Source organism: Marmota monax, unplaced genomic scaffold (genome assembly GCF_021218885.2).
Source record: "Marmota monax isolate L192 unplaced genomic scaffold, Marmota_monax_Labrador192_F-V1.1 WCK01_AAM20220418_F8-fsc00008, whole genome shotgun sequence".
NCBI classification, from domain to species: Eukaryota; Metazoa; Chordata; class Mammalia; order Rodentia; family Sciuridae; genus Marmota; species Marmota monax.
The window spans coordinates 23,486,635-23,506,542 of record NW_026694432.1 but is presented as its reverse complement, the minus strand read 5'-3'; the positions used below and the strand labels follow the sequence as shown (position 1 = coordinate 23,506,542).

At 35.4% G+C, this 19,908-nt stretch overlaps 1 protein-coding gene across 2 annotated transcripts in view; it reads left to right on the top strand.

Annotated features, from left to right (window-relative positions):
* The window catches only part of Kdm1a (lysine demethylase 1A), a 62,606-nt gene that overhangs the window by 17,628 nt on the left and 25,070 nt on the right, over nt 1-19,908 (top strand). The window contains exons 3-7 of one of the 2 annotated variants that reach the window (XM_046418784.2): nt 6,452-6,511; nt 11,836-11,969; nt 15,899-15,977; nt 16,835-16,927; nt 18,363-18,469. In XM_046418784.2, the coding sequence (XP_046274740.1) occupies nt 6,452-6,511; nt 11,836-11,969; nt 15,899-15,977; nt 16,835-16,927; nt 18,363-18,469 (473 nt within the window). The remainder of the gene's footprint in view (nt 1-6,451; nt 6,512-11,835; nt 11,970-15,898; nt 15,978-16,834; nt 16,928-18,362; nt 18,470-19,908) is intronic. The other variant, XM_046418786.2, reaches the window with a different exon arrangement.

Below are 19,908 nucleotides of genomic sequence, written 5' to 3'. Positions count from 1 at the left end.
TTTTGGAAACTGGAAAATGTTTATAGTATCTCATTGTCAGTCTTGTCATTTATAAAACAAATCATTCTCTTTTTTTAATATTTATTTTTAGTTATAGGAGGACACAATATCTTTATTTTATTTTTACATGGTGCTGAGGATCAAACCCAGTGCCTCATGCATGGTAGGCAAGCGCTCTACCTCTGAGCCATAACCCCAGCCCTGAAGCAGATCATTCTTAAAGAATCTGTATCCCTTTGAAGTATTTGCACTTGTGTGTGTAAGAACTTTTAAATCTTGGTATTAAATCTTTTTTGTTAAATCATGAGAAAAATGGCAAATATTGGTACTTATAATATAGACCTTTCCTTCTCAAGGGAATAATTGAAATTAGTGTATCAACTCTTGAGATATAACAGATAGGAACATTTTTATTGTGTTTGCTGATCAGAGGTTTTAAAAATTTAAAGATAGTTTATGGAAGGGGTTTGCTTTATATATATATATATATATATATATATATATATATATATATATATATATTATTTGAAGATTGAAGAACATGAAAATTGTATCTTCCTTGGAATTATTAAACCCAAGACATATTTTAGGTGGAAGGGAGCCTTTGTTAGTTTTATCTGGATGTCAGTAGCCAGAGTTCTGAGAAACTATTACCTTGAGCAGGGAAAGTGGATTCTGTTTAGGAAACTCATTCATCTCATTGTTAATGTTAGATCGGTGCTTTTGATAGAAGCTCCAGAAAAAAGTTTAATGTATTGCCCATTTTAAAAACAGGTGAATAAGTAAAAAAGTAGGCTTTATTTTTAATTACTCAAAAAAAATCACCTTAAGTTTGGTAATTGGGCAACATATAATAGCGTCTGAATTATAAACTTTCTTTAAAACATTTTGAAATGTAAACTATGAACCAAATTTTGCAGCAAAATAAGTAGGATCAAGAAAATTCCTATTATGGAATGTCTAGGTAAATATAGCATGTGAAAAATTAAATTCTCTCCATCAGTTTCTAAAAGATTTATTTGTAAGCCTTTTACTTTTGATAGGATCCTAGGTACTAAGTTTCTCATTTCTTCTTCTTCAGTGGTTCAGTGGAAATTCCAGGCAGGTTCCTACATCAAGCAGAACCATTTTTCTCTTTTCTAGATCCTTAGAAGGTGGGTTTATGTACTGTGTAACCCTGGGATTGCTGTTCTGATTGAAACCAATGAATTTCATTTAGGATAATTTTGTTGACCAGAACTGATCATTGTTAGCAGTTAAAGGGTCTCTATATGCTTCAAAGGAACCCCTGATCCTTATCATTCTGATTAGCTTAGCCCAGTTTACTTCATTTTTACATTTCTTCTTAATAGTATAAGACCATTTATTTTGCCAAGAGTCATGGTCAAAAAGGTATCAGGAAAGAAACACACAAAGAAAAATGTATAATCCTCTTTTTGAAAAGCTACCATCTCTCACCACAGAGTGCAGAAAGGCAGCATGAAGTGGTGATGGTTACTAGTAACTCCTGCCTTTCTCAGTTTTATGTCCCCTTCCCCTTTGTTTGGTCAGTTGTCTCTGTTTAACCAATTCCTTTTTGAAACTATGAGTTTCCTATGCTCATGAGATTAATCATACATTTATAACTGCCTCAAGCTTGCTGAGCTAACTACCTTCACGCTATTTTAAAGACTTTTCAAGACCCATTCTGACTTCAGAGTTCTTTTGTTTTTTTTGAGGTTTATTTTTTTAATTATTATTAGTTGTTCAAAACATTACAAAGCTCTTGACATAATGACTTCAGAGTTCTGTTCTTGAATTTCCAACCATCTTTAGATTTCCATTTGATTTTATTAGCTTATCTCCCAAGTTTCCCATTTTGTTCATTGTATTACCTCTGTCCTGAATTAAAAACCTGAGTCATCATGAATGACCTTTATTCCTCTTTACTAAGTCTGTTATAAAGTCAATTGTCTTATGTAATCTTTTTTATTTGCTATGCCTGACCCACTTAACCATGTTATTTATTATAAGTGTATTTCACTTAAGATCTAAATGATTTCAATAGCCTTTCGATTGAATCTCTTTTATCTAGGTCGCTTTTCTCCTCTAATCTGTGTGGTACAGGTGGCCAGTTGTTTTGCTGCTTTCTTGCCAAAGCTTACATGGTTCTGTGCATTCTCCCCCGCACCCCACCCCACCCACACTGGTTACTGCTAAGATCAGTGTTTGGTTTAGACACGAAGGTGTGACCCCTTTTTCCCCCTCTACTTGGTTCCCCACTGCTCTTCCAGGCTGTGTTCTTAATGGCACTGCACATTAAGATCTGTGCTTTTCTGTTTGCCTCTATGAATGTTCTGAACCATAGTGATGTTTTCACTGCCTCTCTGTCTACCAAATGTTCTCTGGACTTTTGCAGAAAAGCTTCCTTGATTCTCAAGTCTGTTTAGCTTCCTTACTGCTTGAATCTTTCCCCAGATAGTTACACACTCTTTGAAAACAAGGTCTCTACCTATTCTTTAATATTGGTACGTGATAGTTTTTGATAGGTATTCAGTAAACATCAAATTAGTGAGATTATTAACAAACTCAGCTGATTTGTTAATACAGTGGAGATTTGTGTGTTGAAAGATGGTTTTATCTTTTGAAATGTTGTTCCCTTCACTAATATATCAAGCTCAATTTGAAACGAACATATTGGCAGTCAACTTTCTTCTATGAATTTAGCCATTTTGATAATTGCTCTTCTCTTTAAAAATTATGCTTCCTAAAAGATTTACAAGTTTCTCAAAATGTTCACTAAAGTTACCAAATACGAATGCTATTCCAAGAAGCTAGTCAAATGTGAACTGAAGTTCCTAAGAATGGCAAACCAATGATTCTTATCTCCATGCTTGCCTAAGTATTTGAAAGTCAACATAGGTGTCCTTCACGGGGGGGGGGGGGGGGGGTGTGTGTGTGCATGCTTGTAATCCCAGTGGCTAGAGAACCTGATGCAGGAGGACCAAAAGTTCAAGGACTGCCTCAGCAACTTGGCAACGTCCTAAGCAACTTAATGAGACTCTGTCAAAATAAAAAGGGCTGGGATTTGGGCGGTGGCGCACACCTGTGGCTTGGGAGGCTGAGGCAGGAGGATTGCAGGTTCAAAGCCAGCCTCATGCAAGAGCAAGGTGTTAAGCAATTGAGACCCTGTCTCCAAATAAAATACAAAATAGGGCTGGGGATGTGGCTTAGTGGTCGAGTGCCCCTGAGTTTAATCCCAGTACCCCCATACCCTGCCAAAAAAAAGGGGGTGTTGAAAAAGTGATCTCTTGAATATTTGAATCAAGATGAGAAAGCATCCAGCATATGACTATAACTGAAACACTTCTAATCAGATCTGATGAAAGACAACTGAAAGAAAGGCTGTTGTGTAAGATAAACCAAAAGGATTTGATTTTCAGTTTGGAGAAGATATGCACAAATAACCTGAATATTTAAGAGCTTTACTTTAAAACTTGAGGGTGTGTGGTGGGGGGAAGGGCTTGTGTTGAAACAAAAGGAAGTCAAAATTGAGTTGATATTAAAAAGTTGCTTTTGAATATTTTCATTTCTGTTTTGAACTTGTATTCATGGAAGATAACAGCCATGCCTGCCTGCTGTCATATGTCTTTGTGTCACTGTCAGAAATAGGGTCTTAACTTGGAAAAGCCTTGGAAGCCGGTGAATAAGGCATTATATATGTGCGCTACTCATAAACACTGGATGGAAAGTTAACTGCAAATGTTTGTGTGCTATAATTAAAATGATGAAGAATTGGTCTATAATACCTCTAATAAAGATGACCCTTTTCATCTCTTTGGAAAAATAGTCATCTTCAGTACCCATGAGAGGAAATAAGCAACCTCATCTTGTTATTTGTAAACAAGTTAGACTCTTATCAGGACAAAAGAAAGTATCTTTTTCCTTAAGCTTATTTTAAGCACTTTTTAGTTTTGTTTTCCATCACTTTTTATGTTTACACTAACTTCTACTTGTTTCATTCTGTTTTTCTGCTTAAATAATCCTTTGGGATTTCATTTCTTGACTTTTTAGTGTTATGTTAAAAATCTACCCTGGGTTTTGAATATTTTCCATTTTTCTCTTTTAAGTATTTTTTAAATTAAAGAAAAGTACTTTTTTTTAAAAAATTTTTTTTAGTTGTTGATGGACCTTTATTTATTTATTTATCTGTGGTGCTGAGAATTGAACCCAGTGCCTCACACATGCTAGACAAGTGCTCTATCACTGAGCCACAACCCCAGCCCAGAAAAGTACTTTATAAAAATTTCTTACATATGTATACATATATATGTTGTGTGATAAGTATATGATATGTATATATCAAAAAAGACCACCTTACCTTGCCTTGTTGTACCATTGTTGTTCTTATTACCCTCGCCCTTTTTTTTAAACACCTAAGTTAGGAGTAAGAAATACGCATTTCTGTTAATTATCATTGACTCACAAAAAAAGAGAAGTCAGTCATGTCTACCTTCTGTAGGTTAACATGAACTAAGTAGCGTATTGTGTGACATGTAGTTTGAAAATAAGGAAAATGATTGGATTAGGAAGGATAAAGTAATTCAGACTGAATGGTGAGGTTGACAGTGTTTTTTGTTTTATTTATCTAATTTTTTAGTAGTGGTAAGGTGACAAGAGATTGTTACTTTCATTCTTGCCAAATCAGGAGAATCATCTGAGAGAGAGAGAAAATGTTATTCCTAATGTCTAAATGTCATTCTTCAAATTCTGTTTCACTGTTCTGAATCCATCCCCCCACCAAATACTGTTTAGTATTCTTATCCAACTTGGTTCTATTGGCAATCAAACAAAACAATGACAACTTTTTTTTTTTAAAGAATAAATCCAGAACTTATTGTTTCTTATTTAAAGTTTATAATTTAAAACGTAAGGCCTGAGCTGGGGTTGTGGCTCTGTGGTAGAGCGCTTGTCTAGCGTGTGTGAGGCTCTGGGTTTGAATCCTCAGCACCACATAAAAATAAAAATAAAGGCATTGTGTCCATCTACAACTAAAATAATAATAATAATAATAATAATTTAAAAAATAAAAATAAATAAAATGTAGGGCCTGCATTTTCAAGATAAGTTTGCAGATTGGATTTAGGAATTGGATCTTCTCTTAATGATCATATGCTATTTTCCAAGGGTTATAAACAACAGATCACATACATTATGCCTTGTCTGAGCCTACCCTTCTAGAGCCTAGAGGACTTTTTAGACAACAGCGTAGTAAAATAATCATAAAAAAGATTCTTTATACAGAGTATATAACTTCTAGGAGCATATTCTGATATTATAAAAAATCAATTTTATTTGTAAATAATGTGTTTAAGGATGAAGATGTCATTCAAAGTTTCACAGACCTTGGAGCATTTTTATGGAAAGAGGTCTAGCTTGGTTTGATTTTACTATTCCCTTCTAATTCAAATGATAGAACAGTCAATCTGCTTTTTAGTTGGATTGTATGGTTTAAAATAGACTGTTTAATTAATGAAGCTTTTCCAGGTATAGATCACTGGGAAATGGTGTTTTCATATCTTCCAAAAGATCACGCTGTAGTTTTCCTATAGTGTACTGGGGGCTAGAGGCTTAGGAGGATTATAGTATCTGTCTTGGTAAAAGATTTTGGAAGCATCTGGAAGACAATCTATCCTGATTTTTTCAGATTGAATTTTCCAGCTTTGATTCTTTTCTTGACATTACTCCTACACATTAATCAAAGAGGGAAGATTTCTTAACAAGGCTTATTGTGTAGGTCAAGTTAGAAGTTCCTTTAGGATCTCACCTGCCTCCCTTTATACCACCATAAGTGCATGTGTATCTGCAGTACTTGGCCTCTGATAGGGTGTCTTGGGATATGTTCTGAAGTTGTATTTACTGAAGAAGCATTGGCATATTCAGCTCTAGTACTATCTCCTGTGTGTAGTGAGTGAAACTAATTCTGGAGCTGAATCTTTAAGTTGTGTTCTTTGCTTTGAGGAGAAGTAAACTTTTTTCATTATCAGTCTTTTGCTTGTTATCTTCATGTTTAACTTTTTTAGATAGAAAGTTAAACAACTATTGAGTTGATGTTGAATTGTTGCAACTCCAGGTGCTAGAGCCCATTTCATACCCATTTTCTTACCATTTCCCCTCCCCAATTAACCCTTAGTAAATAAGACTGACAGCAAGAATTTAGTGATTAGAAATACCATGTACTTTGTTCCACTGACTTAACAAGAAGCAGCGTGTAAAGTTGAAATTTCCTGACCAGGATTTGGAAGATTATGATGTAATACTCTGGGCCTTGATTGCAGAAGAAGGAGTTCTCTGAATCTGGGTTTACTAGTTGGTGGTGAATTCATGAGTCACCAACTATTAGGCCTTTATGTCCAGATATTATCTTAATTTATGGAGTAAGGTCCCTGAGTTCTCCTCTTTCCTTCCACAGGGCAAGCAGGAGGACTTCAAGACGACAGTTCTGGAGGGTATGGAGACGGCCAAGCATCAGGTGAGGGTGGCACTAGATGCTTGCCACTTAGTAGCAAGAGCCGCCAAGTCAGGGATTGATGCTTGCAAGTGTTTTTGGCTGTGGTATCCACATTTTAGCCAGAGTGCAGGGGAAATGTGACCCACAGGACAGAGTAGTCTGATAGGAGAGAGTGTGGCCAGAATAAAGGCAAGCAAAACCTGTTGAAGTCCTCAGGCCGGTCTCAGCCCTCCGCTCTTCTTCATGTGTTTGAGGAGATGGCGAGTACTTTTCTCATTAGCAGTCTTTGCAGTAAAAATAAACATGATGTAAAACACTTAGGAATCATGGGACCCTTAAAAAAAAGAGTAGCAGTATGCATAGAAGTGTCACGGACTTGAAAGTCAAAAAAAAAAAAGAAGTATGCTAGGACTAGTCAGGCACACTATGTAGGCAAGTGACATATTTTTAGATAAGGTTGATACATGGTGTTGGGAACTATTTTTTTCTATTGATGTTATATAGTTAATTTACAGTTTATCTCAAGTGAAAATTATCTTTAAAAAAAAAAGAAGTCTACTGAGAGCACTTTTCAGAAATTTTTACTCCTATAAAAAAGTAAAAAAAATTAATAGGGGCCACCTTCTGAAACAGTTTGTTCCAGGAACCCAAAGTAGTGTTTGGATTTCATCCTTTGAAGGATGTTTTTGTGTGTTCCAGTTCTCCAAGCTGGTTTATATATACCATTTGATAGATTTGGAATAGGTATTACTTCATTGTTGGAGGTTGTCACTTTCTATTAAATCTTCTTTAAAATTACTGTCTGTTGCAGTGTGCATATAGCAGGCCAGGAAGTATTTGTATCTTATTCTCTTGGATCAAAGGTAGTTCTGTGTTTATACAGTGGTTGGTAGTGAAAGAGATCCAGAATGTTAGAAGTCTACTTCTTTAAATGCTATCCTAAGGACCAGAGATTGATACTCAGTACACGCTTTTCTTGGAGAAATTACAATTCTGATGTAGTACTGTTATCTATGACAGATGGATCAAGAACACTTAAATGGAACTGTTGAGGATCAGGGAAAGCTTTTAGAGCTTTAATCTCAAATAATTTGAATTTTGTTGTTTTTTTGTTTTGTTTTTATCAAAATATTTGCTTTTTTACTTAAGTAAACAATGTGGTTTGTTGCTGAAAGTAACTGGACTTTTATGTGAAATGGTGTTGCTTCTTACTGTTAGTAAAACATTACTTTTAAGGAATTTCCAGGAGTGGTGGTAACTATTCGGAACCCTTCAGGCTCTTTCTTCGGGTCCTTGTCATGTTCTGAAGTTTGCTTTTTTGAAACAATCCGTTAGTATTAAAAATGTGCGTACAGGTGATCAGCTTTCTTCTCTTGATGAAGCTGGATGACCCCTCATGGGTATCCTGCAGCTAGGGGCTTGACTTCTTTAAAATCCACTTCAACTTGGTTGTGTACATCCCAATCTTGGCTCTAGAAGGGATCTTGAGGCCCTCTTGTCTAGCATCCTCCCTTCAAGTAAACAGCAATCTATTCCTCTTATTTCATGGATTAGAACCTAAAATCCAAAGAGGTTTAGTGAATCAGCCAATGATGAAACAATAGTTGTAGAGGAGTGAGAGTCCAGGGATTCTTACCACTTGGTGCGTAGACCATTGCTTACACCACTAGGTTAATTTAAGATAGGCATTTACCCCCAAAATGCAAAATCTGAAGTGTAGAAAAAATCATGATTCTCCATTTTTTCTTTTCTTTCTCCTACTATTTATTCTTTTTATTTTATTTATTTATTTATTTTTAACAATTATAGGTCTTGTTATGGTGCATTTCTAGTTCACTAATTTTAAGTAACCTTATTATGTGTCTCCTATTGGGCTTCTGTTTTCATACTTCTCAGAAATCTAATTGTAGTAAATTTATCTACTTTAGTTAAAAAGTCAAAGGCAAGTAATTTTTCATGGAGGTCTTCCCCCCTTCCATTACCTTACTCTAATCAAAATGCTACTTGTATCTTATCTGAATTGGGGAAATGATTTCATAGAATAGAGGGCCTATAATCTCACCTTCCCCTGCTTTCCTCCCTCTTCTTCCTCTCTAGTTGGCCTACCCAAAAAGGTCTAAGTTATTCGCCTAAATGTTTTCAGAGAGCGTGAGCGAGTCAGACTATTGAATAGAAAGGACAGTTCTGCCTTAGCATGATTACATTCTGGAGGTGATACTGGAATTACTTGTGTGAAGTAATGAGCTGGAAGGAATTGAACAGAAGGGAAACTGATATGTAGTCAGCCTTGGAGCCTCTGAAAATTTTAGCATCTTTGAAACACTCTAAATTTCTAGAATACTAGATTTTGTTAAATGCATTTACACAACAAAGCGCAAAACTCTGTTCCAGAGTAAATGTAAATGTAAATTTCTTCTGAATTATATGTACTATTGATACTTATTTAAACAATGAATATATTGTTAACATTAATTGTATTCTAAAAGGTTTTTTCAGTAAAGGAGATAACTTATGAGTTGGATTACCCAAAGTAGTCTACTGCTACACTTTGGAAATATCCTACAAAAAAGGATGTTTTGATTTAGTTCCAGATCAACTTTTTTTTTTTTTTTCCTTTGAAAAAGGGACCAGGCATAGCAGTGGTGCATACCTATAATTCTAGCAGTTTGGGAGGCTGAGGCAGGAGAAATACAAGTTTGAAGCCAATAGCCTGGACAGTTTAATAAGACCCTGTTTCAAAATAGAAAATAAAAAAGAGGACTGGGGATGTAGCTTAGTGGTAGAGTGGGCTAGGTTTTAATCCCCAGTGCTGGGGAAAATAAAGAAAGATGGAAGAGAGTATTAGTTCAGGTATATGATAATTCACAGCTGGTAACTTCTTTAATTGCATTTGTTTGAACTTTTGATGTTTTAACTTAGAGAGTTACTTAGAAATTGACACATGAATGACTTATGTAAGTAACATTTATAACATTGTAACAATTCTTGTTACATATTCTCAAAGTTAGGAAACCAGAGTGATTTTTGGTAAGGACATTTAAATGAGGAACCAAATATAATATGAAATCTAGTGGGGTTTTGTTTTTTTTTCCCCACATGGCTATTCTGGCTTTCATGGAAAAATAGTTTTTGTAGTAGAATTTTCATTGACCAACTACCTGTTAAACATGATATAGATGATATAGCCAAGAAAAAAAACTCCTGTTTTTGGCAGGAAAAAGTGTAATTTAATAGGAATAAGTGATTTTCATGTTAATAGCATACACATAAAATGTATACCAATGTGTAACCTATTAAGAGATATTTGGTAACTGGGTACATTGATGCACACCTGTATTCCCAGCTACTTGGGAGGCTGAAGCAGGAGGATCACAAGTTTAAGGTCAGCCTCAGCAACTTAATGAGACCCTGTCTCAAAATATAAAGGACTGGAGATACAGCTCAGTGGTTTCTCTGGCTGGGTTCAGTCCCCAGTGGGAAATTTTTTTTTTTTTTTTTTTTTTCATAAAAAAGAGGTATTTGGTTCGATTATTCAGGATTATTGTGAGGTAATAGTGTTCTTTATAATGTGAGATGGTTTTGGTCTTAGATTTTTGATTTTTGTTTAATTTATTTTGGTTTGGAGATAGAGACTGGGGACATCAAAGCTGTATAGTTTTAGGACATTTCCCATTTTGGGGAACAACTCTTACCCCTGATAATGAGCATTTCTTCTTTTCTTGTCTTAATTTTGTGCTTTACCTGCAGCATTGTGGCTCTTCCTGATTGTTTCTTTTTTCTGACAGTCTTTAATTTTATGAAATAATTAAATTTAAGGATTGTTGACTTGATTTAATAATTCGAAACAGTGTTTATGCTCATTATCTATAGTATATGAATAGCCTTTTCTCCTTGTCCCTAAGAACAGTGTTAATATGTAGCCCTGTTAGCATCATTTTTGCATAATCTCTTATTAACCATTATTTTTTTCTAGGTAGTATTTGCCATTTGAGTGTCTTTATGGAAACAGACCCCTCAATAACCTAATAGTTATCTGAGTTACATCTTCACCTGTCTTGTTCTATCTCCTAATTTTACTAATTCCTCTTATGTTATATAAAACGATTAAATACGGACATCTGGTCTCTGTTTTGTTACTTATATATAATTACTTCAACGGTATTGAATTTTGAAATTCTTTAAATTCTTTTTTTTTTTTTTTTTTTTAAATGTTGGGGATTGAACCCAGGGCCTTGCTCATGCTAAGCATGCTATGTACTAGAGAGCTACACTCTCAGCCCTGTATTTTTATAGTGATTATTACATCTTTATAAGATGATCTTGGAAATATGAGCATAATATTTGTAAATTAGATATTTCTAAAGATGTCTGTGTCCACCAGCTTATAAAAATATTTACTAACCAATTTAAAGAATTTCAAAACAAGATTTTACTTGTATATAGTGTATGTGTACACTAAATGTATGGTAATATACTTTTAATGTAGTGTATAGTAAAGCATCTTTAATGTTTTCTGCCAGCAAGAGTGAAGTCCTTGCATTCTTCTGACTTATCACCGTAGTCTGCTTAATTTCTCTCACTCTTTCCCAAAATTGAATATTGAACGCTGATGGATGCTGCTATTGATGGAATCATGTATTTAGCATCATCTTTCTGTTACATGCTATAACCCTAAAAGAAGGCATGCAATTGTGTTTTCAACTTCATATCCTCTCACTTTCCTGTTAGTATATATTCCCTTTAATCTTGTTCTTTTATTTATTTATCATTTGTTGTTTGTATTTTGGATTTTTGTTTGTTTGGTACTAGGGATTGAACCCAGAGGGACTTTATCATTGAGCCACATCCCCAGCCCTTTTTATTATTTATTTTGGGACAGGGTCTTGCTTAAGTAGCTTAGAGCATTGCTAAGTTGCTGAAGCTGGCTTCGAACTTGCTGTCTTCCTCCCTCAGCCTCCCAAGTTGCTGGGATTACAGGAGTGCACCACCGTACCTGGCTGGTTCTTCACTTTTAGATTTTATTCTACACCACTAGTGATGCTAATTTTAGAACATCAGCCAGTATTGTAAAGTTATTTTGTGGATGAAGAAAATATTCTAAATACTTTATGTATTATTTCACTCATTAATAAATGTTTACTTGGGCATGCTGAGTGGCTGATTTGTAAGGAAGTTTCAGCTTTTGAAACAAATTGAAAGTTGTTTTTTAAAGGAGGTGAGATCAGTCTGTGAATGAGGCAAAACGCCACAGAATTATTCAGGTATAAAAGGAGTTCACGATGTCATCATCCGTGGTTTTGTACCTAATTGCACTTTTCCCAGCAGACCTTTGCTTTCTTTGCTAGGTGTGGAGGGTGCAGCTTTCCAGAGCAGACTTCCTCATGACCGGATGACCTCTCAGGAAGCAGCTTGTTTTCCAGACATCATCAGTGGGCCTCAGCAGACCCAGAAGGTTTTTCTGTTCATTAGAAATCGTACAGTAAGTTTCCATGCTAGCCTTTTTCCAACTGGATTATGAAAACTACATATGATTTTTGTAGAGAATATGGAGGAAAAAAAAAGGAAAGAATTTTAAAATGGTTTGTAATACTATTACTCCAGAGATAACCATTGTTAAAAATTAATGGCTTTTTGTTTGGGTATTTAAAAAAATATATATGAAATTTTTGTTTTTATAAATTGAGGTCCTATTTATATCCATTTTGGTGGATCCTTTTCATACCTCATAGTATACATTAAGGTATCTTTTTTTTTATATTTATTTTTTAGTTGTAGTTGGACACAATATCTTTATTTATTTTTTTATGTTGTTTTGGGGATCTAACCCAGGGCCTCGCCCGAGCTAGGCGAGCGCTCTACCGCTGTACCACAACCCCAGCCCACATTAAGGTATATTTATTTAAACATTCAATCATTTTTCTTGTGTCTGATGCTGGGAATTGAACCCAGCACCTTGTGCATGTTAGGCAAGTGCTCTGCCACTGAGCTGTAAATCCAGCCCAAGAAAAAACTTCTTGAAACAGTCACTTTGTCTTTCCTTCTAAGATAAGTGAAACGCTTATTCTGTTCTCATCACCTAGGTCAGCTTCCTCTGGCTGAATGATTAATGTCTATACAATGTCTGGTTGCCAGTTGGATTCTAATTTAATCATTAAACATTTAAATTTTCACTTTTGCCTTTCTGAAGAACCTCATACATCCTTTACTCTATCTGTGGGTATTATTTCCGTATATTACAGATCTCAAAGAAAAACTAATTTGTCAAAGAGTGGATGCTTTTAAGTTTTGATACCTATTGCCAGATTGCCTCTCAGAAGGGCTGAACCAGTCAACATCCCCAGTGCCCATCCCTGTTCTGTTCTGTTCTGTTTACTTTTCTTTCTCTTCTCTTCTTTCTTTTCTATTTTTGGTATCAGAGCATTATAGTTACACACAGTAGTTGAGTTCATTTCAACAAAATCCTACATTGATTGAACTTGATTTATTTCATTTTGGCCCTGGTTCCCTGCCCCACTTTAATCCCATCCTCCTTACTTTAATCCCATCCTCCTCCCCCTCTTTCCTCTATTCTACTGATCTTCCTTTATTTATTTTTAATTGGTGCTTTCTACATATCCAAAATGTGGAATTCCCTGTGATATATTTTCATATGCACATAGTGTGGTTTTGTTAAATTCATCCTGCATTTCTTTCCCTTTCCCATCCTTCTCGATCCCTTCTTCTACTCCCTGATCTTCCCTATATCTTGATATCCATCCTTTCCCCTTTATTTTGTTCTAGCTTTCATATACAAGAGAATAATCAACCCTTGATTTTCTGAGTCTGGCTTATTTCACTTAGCATGATGTTCTCCAGTTCTCTTTTTTGGCAAATACCATGATTTCATTCTTTTATGACTAGGTAAGACTCCATTGTATATATGCCATGTTTTCTTAATCCATTCATCTATAGATACTGCCCCTGTTTTTGTTATTAAAACAATGATAATCTATACTACTGTTTTTTTATTTCTTGGATTAATGAGACTACTGCTTTTTTACATGAATTAGTATTTCTTCTTGAATTTTTCTTTCATGTCTCTTATTCATCAGTTTTTTTAAAAAAATTATTCATTAGTTGTAGTTGGACACAGTACTTTTATTACACTTTTTTATTTTTATGTGGTGCTGAGGAGTGAACCCAGGGTCTCACATGTGCGAGGTGAACACTCTACCGCTGATCCACAACCCCAGCCCTCATCAAAAATTCTTTAGCCATAGAATTAGGGGGTGTAGCTCAGTGGTAGAGTGCTTGACTGGCATGAATAAAGCTCTGGGTTCAATTCCTGGTACTGCAAGAAACAAACAAAAAGATAGGCAGCAAAGTGCTATTTAGAGCATATAATTGTATCGAGGGTAATGTAAGGTGGAAATAGAGATTTCAGCTATTTTGAAATCTCAGAGAAGTCATTTAGCATGTCTTTTAACCATCTTTGATTAATTTTTCTGTTAGATTGCAAAATCACTGCTAAATTTGGGTTAAATATCATATAGCTAGAGTGGTTGGTAGATATTACTGAATTTTTGTAACAGAAAAGACAGGGTGATTTTTGTTTGTTTGTTTAAGAGAGTGAAAAGTTCTTAAGTATGTACTTCTGAGGCTCCTTTGTCTTATAAATGAACCAACATTTGTGTGTCACTTATCAGTATTTGATCCAATTGGATTTTTAGATAAGTTTTCATGTTTTTGTTTCATCTGAAGAGAGTTTTCAATTTTTACTTGGGCCTGTGACTAAAAGTCACGCTTTGGGGAACAGTTGACCCAGGTTAAAGTTAAAAGGGGGGGGAGTATCATTTGTCAATTCTCCAATCTTTTTGGTGGGGGGGCATTGATACCAGAGATTGAACTTGGGGGTACTCAACTACTGAGTCACAATAGCCCCAGCCCTATTTTGTATTTTATTTAGAGGCAGGGTCTCACTGAGTTGCTTAGTGCCTTGCTTTTGCTGAGGCTGGCTTTGAACTTGTGATCCTCCTGCCTCAGCCTCCCTAGACGTCGGGATTACAGGTGTGCACCACCGTGCCCAGCGCCAGTTCTCAAATCTTAAATGGCATATTTGCCTCCTGATTTTAAAACTACCATTTAGGATTATTGAACTAGAACTGAGTTTTATTTTACAAGTTAGAAGTTTGTGTGAGAGTTCGGGAACTTAGGCCCAGTGTGTATGTGAGGAATTCCTTTAATGTGGCCACAGAGCAAAGTAGAGTGTCTGTATGGATTTGGATATATCCCTTTGTAATTTAGTTTATTTACATCTAGCCAAATTAACTCCTCCTCGGTTGAAACCTTGTATATAGAATAGTATTTTTTTTTTTTTAGAATTTTAATATTTATTTTTTTTAGTTTTCGGTGGACACAACATCTTTGTGTGTATGTGGTGCTGAGGATCGAACCCCGGCCGCACGCATGCCACATCCCCAGCCCCCTAGAATAGTATTTATTGACTTTTAGCTAAGACTTTCATACAGTGGTGTTTAGATTGTTTTGTATTTTGCAAATACACACACACACACACACATATATATATATATTACTCTAAAGAGAATTCCTGTTTAAACCCTTTAACTATACCATAATTTTTTTCATTTCTCCTCTTACTGTTTTTTCAGCAGTATTTGAAATAATAGACTGCTCCTTTTTCCCTTAACACACTACTCCTTTGGCTTCTGTAACACAGATTTTGGTTTGTCTCCTGCCTCCATAGTTGTCATCTCTGATGTATCTTTGTCTAGGTGTATCCTTAAAATCAGCCATTATGTGAGCTGCTTGGGACTTCTCTGAGATTCTCTCCTCTTCTTTTTTTTTTTCCCCCCTTTTTTTTCTTAAAGCCCTCTTCTGCATGTTTGGCTTCATACCTCCTCTGAGCTGCCTATTTTATACCTCCTCTTGTTTGCCTTACTACCAGACTCATTTCCTGATTTCTTCTTTCAGTGAATAGCACACCAACTCATTTAGTTTTATAGATCAAAAGCAGAAGTTATCCTTCACCCCTCTCTCCCCTGTTTCTGCATTTCTAATTTATTATTATTATTATAAAGTTTTGGGGATTTTATCTACTCAGTAGTTCTGGAATCAAGTAAATAAATAAGGTTTAAATCCTATTTTCTTCCTACTGCTGTATGACTTTGGTAAGTTACTAGGTATTGTTCCTTTTTAGGCTAAATTTCCCCAGCTTCTTTAATAATTCACTCATTTGGCATGGTTTTGTGTTTTATCAATTTCTTTCTCAGGAATAAAACTTCATTGTTTGAAAATAAAGTCTATGTTTGAGGTCTTAAAGATGATTTTGTAGATGGTCAAGTGGCATAATACAGTTTATATCACTTATAATACAGCTTATATAATACAGTTTATATCATTTAAATATAGTTGCAGTTGTGGTTGGATAATCCAAAGATTCAGCTGACATTTGAGGCTACACTGCAACAGTTGGAAGCGCCTTATAACAGTAAGTAGCATGCTCACTAGGACTAATTTTGGGACCTTATTGCTAAAATTAATGCTTCTTTCTGGGGCCTCTTGGTTCCTTGCTAATTTTTTCATTCATATTTTATTTCATCTTGTGCTGTACAACAGTGAACCTTATATAAAACCTGTATTCTGTGCAGTTTTTTTTTTTTTTTTGGTACTGGGGATTGAACCCAGAGATGCTTCACCACTGAGCTACATCCGCATGCCTTTCTTTTATTTTGTTTTGAGACGGGATCTTGCTAAGTTGCTGTGGCTGGACTCAAACTTGGCGATCTTCCTGCCTCAGCCTCCTGGGTTGCTGGGATTATAGGTGTGCACCACTGTGCCCAGCTTCTTTTCTGTTTTTGTTTTCCTGATCTTTAAGTTGTGTCAACAAATGAGTTCAAGAGATTTTAAAATAATTTTTCTAGACTGTTACCCAGCTTTGACCTATGGTCTCTCTTGGCTCTTGATTAGCTGGTCTGGTTTTCTTTTCTCATTTGTTACTTAGCTGGTCTGGTTTTCTTTTCTCATTTGTCACTAACAAAGTCTTATGAAGATTTTACCAAAGTAAATGGAGCATTACAACTATTTTCAAAGATTCGTCCTTCATTTGTTCCATAATGGAATGCCATTTTTAAAAATTACAAATTATATGATGTACATTTTGGACTCCTCATAGACTATAAGCTCTGAAGAATCACTTTTACACTTAAGGAGTCACATGACTTGAAATTTATGGGAAAAGTGTTTTCAGTGATTTCATGATGAAGAAATAGAGCTGTGTGTTAGAAGAGGTTTCTGTTTAAACTGCTTCAAACATAAACATGTTTTTAAATTTATTTATTTATGTAGGCGATACTGTGCTTGTTCACCGAGTTCACAGTTATTTAGAGCGTCATGGTCTTATCAACTTTGGCATCTATAAGAGGATAAAACCACTACCAAGTAAGGACTTACCCAGCCAATGTATTTTAGTTATAAATAATTTTTAGCTATAAATCTAGGACCACCTTTTATATCTATGATGTTGTTAGTATTTAATTTTGATTTGTAAATCTATATTTGTCAAAATAGTCTGAAGTTTTTTTATAAATAAAATTTTAAAAATATTTAAATATACATTTCCTTAAGTTCTAGTTTGATAGGTACTTAGAAAAAAATAGGATTTCTAAGTTTAAAAAAATAGAATTAATAAAACAAGTGTTATAAAAAAATGAAAGAAGTTAGTTATGCAAGCAGGAGGCTTGAGATTCTTTTCCTTTCCTCTCATTTGCTTTTAAAACAAATATACAGTTTGTCCCTTTCACAGTGTTTGGATAATGTCTGCCAGGAATTCAGGAGACAGGGATATTTTGAGAATTAATGCTTTTATAAAGATGGGGAGGGGATTTTGGGGATTGAACCCAGGGATGGGCAGAGTGTTTTACCACTGAGCCACATCCCAGCCCTTTTTAATTTCAATTTTTTTAAAATTAATTTTTAGTTGTAGTTGGACACAGTTTCTTTTTATTTGTTTACTTATTTATTTTTAATGTGGTGCTGAGGATCGAACCCATGGCCTCATGCATGTTGGGTGAGCACTCCACCACGGAGCCACAGCCTCAGCCCTTAATTTCAGTCTTGAAACAGGGCTTTGCTAAGTTGCTGAGGGCCTCAAAATTACTGAGGCTGGCCTTCAACTTGCAATCCTCCTGCTTCAGCCTCCCAGGTTGTTGGGATTACCATTGTGTGCCACTGCTCCCAACTGTTGCATTTATTTATTTAATTGTTTTTTTGGTACCAGGGATTGAATCCAGGGGCATAACCATTGAGGCCACATCCCCAGCCCATTTGGAGTCAGGGTCTCACTGAGTAGTTGCTTAGGGCCTTGCTAAATTGCTGAGGCTGGCTTTGAACTCATGATCCTCCTTTCTCAGCTTCCTGAGACGCTGGGATTACAGGTGTGCACCACCGTGCCTGGCCTGATTTTCCATGCTTTAATCATTCTTCCAAAAGGAATATTAACTTAAGGCAAAAAAATAGAGCTGAATGTAAATAGCTCACATCCAAAATTGTCTTCTTACAATTATGAGGTAATGAAACCAGTCATTCATAGCATATCCAGGGTAGAGTCTGAAACATGGGATTAAAGTAATGAGAAAGTAAATCTCAAGAGAAGGAATTTGATTTATTAATGTTCAACATTGAATTAGTGTTTTATAAACTTCAGATATTTGTCAACTTTATTTTCAGATAGTTTCCATATTTTGAAAATAATTGATGTACTTTTAAGACATTGTGATATGTTAAGAATCCAGAGATTTTCATGAGGAAAAAAAACTATGTACCCAAACGAATTACAACAAAACATTTTAATTTTTGTTGTTCTTTTTGCTTTTAGCGAAAAAGACAGGAAAGGTAATTATTATAGGCTCTGGAGTCTCAGGCTTGGCAGCAGCTCGACAACTACAAAGTTTTGGAATGGATGTCACACTTTTGGAAGCCAGGGTAAGAATTTTATTTTGGTTGTAGAAGTCTGGTCTAATGGAAATGTGTTACAAATCAAGGAATAGTGCACCTTGAACTTAGCCAAGTTGATTTAATTGTATTTGTACAATATTTTGGGTACTCTTACTTATAGTGGATAAAACTTCTTTTTTATTGAAGTGCTAGGGATCAAATCCAGGGCCTTCATGTGTTTGGTAAGTACTCTATCACTGAGCTACACTCCCAACCTTTAGATAAAGAATTGGTGATAATAGCCAGGCATGGTGATGGACGTCTATAATCCCAGCAGCTTGGGAGGCCAAGGCAGGCAGACCGTGAGTTCAAAGCCAGCCTCAACAACATAGCAAGGCGCTAAGCAATTTAGTGAAACCCTGTCTCAAAATAAAACATAAAAAGGGCTGGGGTTGTAGCTCAGTGGTTAAGTGTCCCTCAGTTCAATCCCCAGTACAGGGGCGGGGGAGAATAGAATTTCTGACAATAAAGCTTTGAAAAGTTCTAGTGAAGAAAGTTTGTAGGGGATGGATATTTTCAGATCCTTATTTATTGCAGTTAACTCAAATTTGGGGCATTCATGGTCTTTACCTTTTGTAGGAGGCAGTTATTTTCAGTGGTGAATTGTATACCCTGTTTGATAGTCAAAGAAAAGGAGTTGTTTCTTAGGTGGGAGCCATCTTTTAAGGCATGATAAAGCCAAGATATCCTCTTTTTTTTTTTTTTTTTTTTTTAACTTATATTTTTAGTTGTATTTAGAACACAGCACCTTTATTTTATTTATTATGTGGTGCTGAGGATTGAACCCAGTGCCCCACTTGGGTTAGGCAAGTGCTCTACCGCTGAGCCATAACCCCCAAGATATCCTCTTAATTATTAGCCCTGGAGAAGTAGAAGCTAAAGGAGGAAAGGGTTGATGGCACACAGCGGGGAAAGAGCATCACATTAGGATGCTACTATGGAAATTATTTTCATGAATAATTTTTGAAATTTGATTATTTTCCAATGACTTAAAGGCTCCCTGAGCCCCCATCGTTTTAAAAAACATACTTCTCAGGTAACCTAAATAATGGAGTGGGGAAATTAAAATTAAATATTTCAATATAGTCTTTTATTAAAAGTAATACTTTATTTATTAATTCAGATAACATTTGTTTTAGTAAGTAATAATAGGATTGTTGTAAATCCTCACCCATGTGGAGTTTATAGTTAGTTTATAGTTAGGCTTGTCTTTGGGGTTTTTTTGTTTGCTTATCTGGAGTTTATAGAATATGCTGCTCGTATTATATACAATTAATAAATTATCACTCCAGCTTGGAAAAGTTTTCCCATAATTGAGATTCCCTAGTCAGCAGAGGTACCTAAGCCTATTTAGTGATGAATGTTATTGTCAGCAGCTTATGTTCAGTAGACTTTGCCCCTGGGCTACGCTGGAGAACCATTTGTCA